The 7921-nt window shown below is 39.7% G+C and overlaps 1 protein-coding gene across 1 annotated transcript in view; it reads right to left on the bottom strand.

Moving 5' to 3' along the window:
* LOC101859761 (prolyl 4-hydroxylase subunit alpha-2) overlaps positions 1-7466 on the bottom strand; it is a gene marked incomplete in the record, with an annotated part of 31818 nt that extends 24352 nt beyond the window's left edge. The window contains 3 exon segments of the mRNA XM_013091281.2: positions 1405-1499; positions 2732-2871; positions 7149-7466. Of these exon segments, the coding sequence (XP_012946735.1) occupies positions 1405-1499; positions 2732-2871; positions 7149-7336 (423 nt within the window).
* Between the last annotated feature and the right edge of the window lie 455 nt (positions 7467-7921).

Here is a 7921-nt window from a genome sequence, read left to right as displayed (position 1 = left end):
GGGGGGCTTGTTGGTTTTTTCCATGGCCTAGCTGGCTTTGACAAAGCTCCTGTGTGGCTGAGTCGGCAAAAAAAGTTGCCAACCCACAATGTACACGCTTCTAAGGAATGTATCGATTAAAAGAGGAGTTCATTCAAATGTATTCCTTTTCCAAACCTATGTAAACCATTCTGAAAGCAATATATTTCAACTGATTTCGATCCTTAGTCTTCTTTCTTTTGGAGAACCCTCTATAAACAAATTTACAAATGAGCAAAAATCGAAATGTACGTTAGAAATATGACACCTTTGTAGTAACTTGAATAGCCCCCGCCCCATTAATATGCATAAAAGTCTGTCAGTAAACGACGTCTACTAGTGGATCGTATAACTTGTCAACGTTTTGTTGAGAAATTCTTGAGAAATTCTGGCCCACGCTCGTTATCTTCCAGAGGCGTTATGCGTTTCTTTTCATCAGGAATAATGATATTGCATCTACTGACCTGCTTTACTTTTAAGATTATGAGGAGCCCACGCGAAACACGGGGAGAGTCACAAAATGGAAATCATAACGATATCAATAACTATTAATTCTGAGGGTGTTTTCCGGGTGCTCTGGTGTGGTTTGTTCCTTCTTTTCAGTCCAACATCTATCATCCTTATTTCTTCTTCTTATCTCCGTGCGTTACTCATTATTTAGTAACATCCCTTTTCTGACATGACTTACTTGTGTTGTAAGTACCGTAAAACTCTAAATAATTATCCTAGGAGTTTATAGACTCGTAACAGCGTAATACTTACTATGTTAAGAGCTTAAAACATTACCATTGTTAGCATTGTTCATTTATAATCATAATATCATGTGTATGACTGTGGGTCTGTGTGAGAATAAAAGTAAATGAAAATGTGAGCCTGTGTACAAGTGTGGGAAAGGTAAAGAGAGTAGAGAGAGTATGCGTATAAGTGCATATGTGTGTATGTGTGTGTGTGCGCGCGTGTGTGTGTGTGTGTGTGTGTGTGTGTGTGTGTGTGTGTGTGTGTGCGTGTGTGTGTTGTGTGTGTGTGTGTTTTGAAATATCAAATCTGTATGACAATGGCTGAACAATGTAGATTTATTTCATCTAGTTTTCATTCTTTCTATTCGGTACTGGGGTCAGCCGTTCAAATGTACTGAGGCCAAAATTTTGAATTGTTTCTTAATATTTCGATCTTATAATCCGTAGTATCGTTTGCATAGTGAGCTCAAGAAATATTTTGTCGTAATTCAAACCATAATGGATGAAAATAAAAGCAAGAGCATAACATAATAATAGACATAATGCAGGTACAATAGTGCTTAAAGAATTAAACAGTTTTATCTCTCTCCTGAAAAAATTGCCTTCTGGGCTTGGTACATTTAACTGCTTGTCCACGATCGTTTCTTACTTGAAGACGAACGAGAGACTTTCTTGCTCCTATGACGTCATCGTCGTCTGCTATGTTGGCAAGCTGGTCCTGAACCTCTGCAGACAGAGGCATACCTGGACAGAGAACGACAATTCTGATGTAGATCTAGAAAACTAGAGGGAACTCCGGTGGGTTTTTTTATTCGATAGATAGATACATACATACATAGATAGGTAGATAGATAGATCGATAGATAGATAGATAGATAGATAGATAGATAGATAGATAGATAGATAGATAGATTTGTCTTATTCCATTGTCCTTCGATATGGACGATGAATGTGGTTGTTATTTAAGCCAGACAAGACGTTCATGACCCACAAGGCTTGCTATAGATCTACAGTATTTTCCTCATATTTTTTAAGATCTGGTTGAAAGTCTGATATATTGCACTGGTCGCGGTGTCTAGTGTTGTGAGAGTTTCAGTGCATGTATTGCCTTCTCCGTCCGTCCCACTGCAGCCCTGGGGCGTTGTGCTGTCGCACGCCATTATGGAAGATCCACGGCATCTTTTATCAAGGTTGGGTCCTCTATGTCACGTTTCTGCTCAGTACCTAGTTTTGAAAAATTTGACGTAAAATGTTTTGTGTTTCACAGCATGACAAGCAATTCTTTGAATATCGTGATAACAACTCAGAATAATCTTTTGATAGATCAGATAAAACATTTCGTTTCTGACCTCCTGGTCTTAATAGATCTAACTCAAAATGGGAAAAAAATTTGAGATAAAACTGTTTTAATTCTGAGGGAGCTTTGTGGGGTTTGAGAACGTCCTTTCGGCGTTGTAACTGCCCGCCTCTTCTTATGCCTCCTTCACAGAACTTTCAATTTTTTTAATCCTATGAGAGACTGGAATCTGGTAAGTCAGCTGTAAGACTGTTGCCACAGCATATACGCTTTCAGCGTTGGCTCGTTACTACTTCTGCTACCCTCTCCTCTCATCCAATTTCAAGCAGCTGTCTTAAATAACAGAGGTGCATTCCTTTTTGCGTTTGATTTATTGCCTGCGGTACAGGGACATACAGTGAGTGCAATATAAAAGCGCTGGGAGAACAGTTGTGTTATACATTACTTTGATCCTCGTGGCCAGTCTAATGTCAAGTCTAGACCAGAGTCTGTACTCTCTTCTTGAGCACTCTAAATGCGTTTGCAGCTGTTTGAATTCTTCCGACTGCATCTGATGACAAGGTGCGTCTGTCACAGCATGTCTCTGATAAATGAACCATCTGTTTGCTTTACCATAGATAGATAGATAGATAGATAGATAGATAGATAGATAGATAGATAGATAGATAGGCCGGCTCACCATTCAATGCTTTTCGAAGGCCGTTGTAGATTCCAGCGTATTCGTTGATGACTTGGTACAGTCCATTTGGGTGCCTCAGTGAGACCAGTAGTGACGTCACATTGCGTTCGTTAAGTTTATGCAGCCGCTGGTCATGGAACCTGAAAACACAATTTTGTCACAACGAGATGGAATCAGGCGCTCGTCAATTTCTGGGCATATACAGCTACTGGCATTACAGAAAACTTTTTCATTCGTCTTGATTTCTGTTGAAAAGATACCCATCTATCTTGAATAGAAATCGAGAAATTTGCGATTGAAAGGGGTCAACTGGTTTCAGAGGTAAAATTAGCGAGAAAATGGCCATCAAAGTTTGGTGATTTCCAGAGCTTGAGAATTCATAGAAATTGAAAACTTAAACATTTTTACAGAAAAATGCTCAGAAATGTGTTTTTTAAAGGACTTGAGGTGTTGAGGCATTAAAAAGCTCGATAAAAATTACTCAACAGGATGGAAAATACCAATTTATTTGATTTTGATATTCTGACGAGTGCTTGGTTTCGCCGCGATGCATCACAATTATTATTGCACTGATTGGTCACGGGAACGTGAGGAAATGCATTATATTATTATTATTATAAGGCAGAACTCTGTTTCGTCTCTGTCTCTCTGTCTCCTTGTCTCTCTGGCTGTTTCTGTCGGTCTGTCTGTCTGTCTGTCTGTCTCTCTCTCTCTCTCTCTCTCTCTCTCTCTCTCTCTCTCTCTCTCTCTCTCTCTCTCTCTCTCTCTCTCTCTCTCTCTGCTTCATTTTTTCGTTTGTCATTTTTCTTCTTTTTTTTTCTCAGTGACTTATTTCAGTTACTATACTTTTTCCTGTCGTTGATATCGGTCGGTGTCGGGAGGAGAGAAAATAATCTGCCACCTAGAAGTCAATAAAAGGAGCAGAGGAGGATCAAGTCGTATGCTCTAAGGGCGTTCTTTACCAAATCAAAAATCAATCCAGCGTCGTCTTGGTCCCACTTTGTTCCCCCAGCTACGTAATATTGTCTAAATGTGTTTTAGGCTCTCTATGCTGGTTAAACTGGAAACACTCTTGAAAGGTCACAGAACCATTTGTGACATAAATTATACTGTGAATTTTTAATTTCCAGATGGTCTGCCTCTCCTTCCTTTTCCACTTAGTCTCCAATACCATGTATGCTAGGATATATTCATCTGGGTGCCTGACACTTGCAATATCTTAAAACTTGACTAACTATTGTTGAATAATAATATGATAAACAAGCTCAAAACCCACGCCACACTGATCTCTGGGGGCTCTCGTAGCCTAGAGGTTCCAGAGTTCGCTTCTCTTTCAATAGGTCCCGTGTTCGAAAATTGACAACAACGACAATTTTGTTTCTCTAAAATATTTTTCCTTTCACCTCCTTTACTGCTCTCAAACCATGTTCTGTCGTCTCTTTGCGTCTCCACTTACTGCCCCACCCCAGCCCACCCCCTTGCACCCTCCTTTGGGATCCTGGCTCTTTCTGCAGCCTTTCTACTGCTGCCCCTTGACTCCTTCTTTCTGCTGTCTTTCAGCTATAGCATACCCCTGATCTTAGGGTACGTAAAATCTAGCTCCTAGCCTTCTCGGATAAGGCCAAAAAATCTCGGAGGAGGTGTGTGCAAGTTACGCACATCAAAGATCCCTTCGTGGTCCAAAATCGATAACAGTAGACTTCGACCGCCACCCAGGCAAAATTCAAAATTAATTCCTATCACACTGACAAAATGCTTAATGTGTCCTGCACGCTCATATGACATTATGCAGTTGTGAGCGCTGCAAAACACTTACCAAAACAAAACGGAACCCTGTTCACTCAGTGACCCTACAGATATGAAAGAACAGTGTGCAATGATATCGATAAATCAAGATCTAACAATGCCATAAATTATTTCATTAGATCTACAACGGTTTCGCTTTTTCCTTCATTCAATAAAATGTATACATAAAAGTTTTATTGCATGAAACTGCGAGGAGATCGTAGTAACAATGTTACCCTGATATATATATATATTATTATTATTCCTTTCCATCGTCAGCTGTTCGCGAAGTCCGCACTTTTTCTCAGGTGAGGTCACCGGCAATTTTGAAGACATATTTTCAGTAGCTCGGAGAGAGGGGTGAACTATCGTGTTTAACATAATGTAGTAAAATATTTTAAGGTTGTCACAATAGGGCTTGTTTGTGTCGCATTGGTGCGGAGTCGGCGATGACTTGATTATTATAATAATACTAGCTGGGTCCCCTTGCGATGAAAGGAATGATCGGTGCATTAACGTCAACTGAAAGTCATTGGCCTGCTATATTTACACTCTACTGGAATGGAGCAAGAAATCCTGACAGATGCTAAACGTTAGAAGGTTTAGATATAGTGATGTATAGATCTAGATTGATTCTCTATTCCGCTTTCGTGATAGTACACTCCAGACTTTCAAAGGTGTGGAAACAGTGCACACGGCTATTAAACGGAAACCTCACTTGTTTACAATGGCGTCTTAGAAGACGGACTTTCCCAAGATTAGATCTAAACGAAACTAATGAAAAACTGAAAATTAAACTACACTGACTTCAGGATCCTCAATAGAACTGTGCACCCTTTAAATGATTCTGAACCACCATTAATTTTGTCAAATTCGAAAGTTAAGTGATTCCGAAGTTTTAAGCGGCGAAAGTGACGGACTTTCACAAATAATATGTATAGATAACACTGAGAACTGTCATGGTTGCCACTTTGTGCTCTCTATTTTTTTTTTAACTTGGTTGCGCTGGTCGTGGAAGAGCAAATGGAGAGCAAAATACAAGTCTGTCTATAGTGGAGTGCATGCACAAATGTCCCCTCATTGCGGTTCATTGGTTCCAAATAAAGTCAAATTATGGTGCATTCAATAGTGAACCGAATTTACGTCAGTCGTACCCGATCTTGGATATTACAATACAAGTTTATAGAGAAACGTCGCATTGGGTCGCATTGGGGTGGAGTGGTGCATGTCACTTTAGATATTTTAACAAAGCAAGGTAGATAATAGATATAGATTCTATGTTTAAGCAACCGTCACGCGGTACTTTGTAAATTTGAGACATAAACAGGGGATGCCATTACTTCAGTATCAAGAGCTATCGAGCTGATATGCTGTTGCTTTTTTTAAGGGGGTCGGGAGGGGGTTTGTTTGTTTGTTTGTTTGTTTGTTTTTCTTCAGAGCGCTGCATGTGCTAAAACGCACACATCACGATCCCTGGGCATAAAGCACTAAGGAGTGGTTTCTTAGAACTTGTTTCTCCACTGCACGGAATTAGAGTTCAACAAATGCACTTGAAAATAAGATGGCTGTGTGCTACAGCTCGTCAGCTTAAAATCAACATAGTTTTGAGAGTAACGTATGATTCCATTTATTTTGAGCTTTGAAATTTTAAATATTTATACTACTATCCCAATTTGTCTTTTTGAGCAAAGAATATTTCCAACGTTCTTTTTGAGCAAAAAAAAAAGTAAAAGACTGATCTGAAATGGCACTTTTCCCCGGCATGTGTGAATTTTAATTTTTTTAATCCTTTTTTTTTAAGGAGGGGGGGGGGGGGTGCCGCGTCCACCTGACGTTGAAAATAAACATAATGTTTTCTGCACAGTTCAGGAACATAGTTCATCATAGTTTTTATTCGATTTTCTTTGGTTCAAAAAAAAGGAAAACTATCTTTTCAACAAACGCTGGACATTTCCTAACTTGAAAAATGGCGTGCCAGTAGGGAGCCGTATAAAGTGTGTGTGTGTGTGGGGGGGGGGGTGTTAAACAAATCAGTTCCTCTTGTGTCTATAAAACACAAAATAGGACGACAGGGTACGAGTCACACTAAGTCATCCCGTTTCTTTTTAGCTCATTCAAAGACAAAGAGAAAGTATTGTCATTTTATAATATTCGGCCCCGAACCATTTACACTGACAAACGATAACTGGAAAACGTTTGAAAAAAAATTGATGAAGGCAATCAAAGGTCAGCTAGGAAAAAGTTTTTTTTAAGGGTGGGAGGGGGGGGGGTTACAGCTTGGACAACTATCGCATACATCTAGGAGTACGTCAGACAACATAAATACTTTTGCACTGTAAAACTCAAATCGCAAGTTTAAGATTTTCGCCAAAAGCGACATTAGCAAAACGGAAAATGCGCGAAAAATGCCTGTTGTACGGTAAACACAAACGATGAAATATAATCGACAAAGCAAACTTAAAACAGCAAAATTATTAAGAAAAAAATGAAATTCAAATTAGAACCAAAATTAATTAAAATATAAAACTTGAAATAAAGCAACAGAACTACACTAACAAACCAAACAATGACAACGAAATGCAGACAGAAAAAAAAATACTTCCAATAATTAATGCAAAAATTCTAGACCCACCTTTGAAAGATAGATCCTTTTGGACCGTTGTCTAGTTTTCCTAAGCCACGTTGAAGCTTATGCAGAATCGATTTCTCGGACAGTACCATATGCTTTATACGATTTATCGATGTGAAAATGGAGGCATTGGTCAGTCGTGAATGACCAGCAAAGGTGACCGCAAGCAGTAGACATCTTAAAACAAGCATCGTTAACGAATCAATTGTTTTGGAATTCGAAGTTTGTTATTGAAAAAGCCAGTTGGTGCATATGCACAGATTGGACGTGAGGGGGGGCTGAATCCAGTTCTCACTTTGCGCGTTGCGCGAGACAGACTTCCTTCGTGGCGGGTTCGGACCACTGTGGCAAAGAAAGGGGGTAATCCATTCTTGCTTGATAGGATAAACAGAAGACAAGAGGGTGGGTGGTGGGTTTGAAACTGGGGAGGTTGGTTTCGGGGAGGAGGAGCACGGGGGGAGGGAGAAGGAAAAAGGAGATGGGGAAGAAGAAGAAGAAGAAGAAGAAGAAGAAGAAGAAGGAGGAGGAGGAGGAGGAGGAGGAGGAGGAGGAAGATGAACAAAAGGTGAAGAGGGAGGAGGTGGAGGAGAACCTCAGTCTAACAGAAGGGTAAACCATTCTCTCCATCCACTTTTTTACTTGGAGCCTGCCGGGTTTTTTTCTCCATTACAGATGTTAAAATGGAGTCTCATAAGTTCTTCACGGGGTGTATTCAAATGTGACTCCTCCGTTTTTTCCTTTTAGTCTTCACCCATTTTCATAATAAATAAATAAAT

The sequence above is a fragment of the Aplysia californica genome, unplaced genomic scaffold, assembly GCF_000002075.1.
Source record: "Aplysia californica isolate F4 #8 unplaced genomic scaffold, AplCal3.0 scaffold00031, whole genome shotgun sequence".
In the NCBI taxonomy this organism is placed as follows: domain Eukaryota; kingdom Metazoa; phylum Mollusca; class Gastropoda; order Aplysiida; family Aplysiidae; genus Aplysia; species Aplysia californica.
This window is presented reverse-complemented; position numbering and strand designations above follow the sequence as displayed.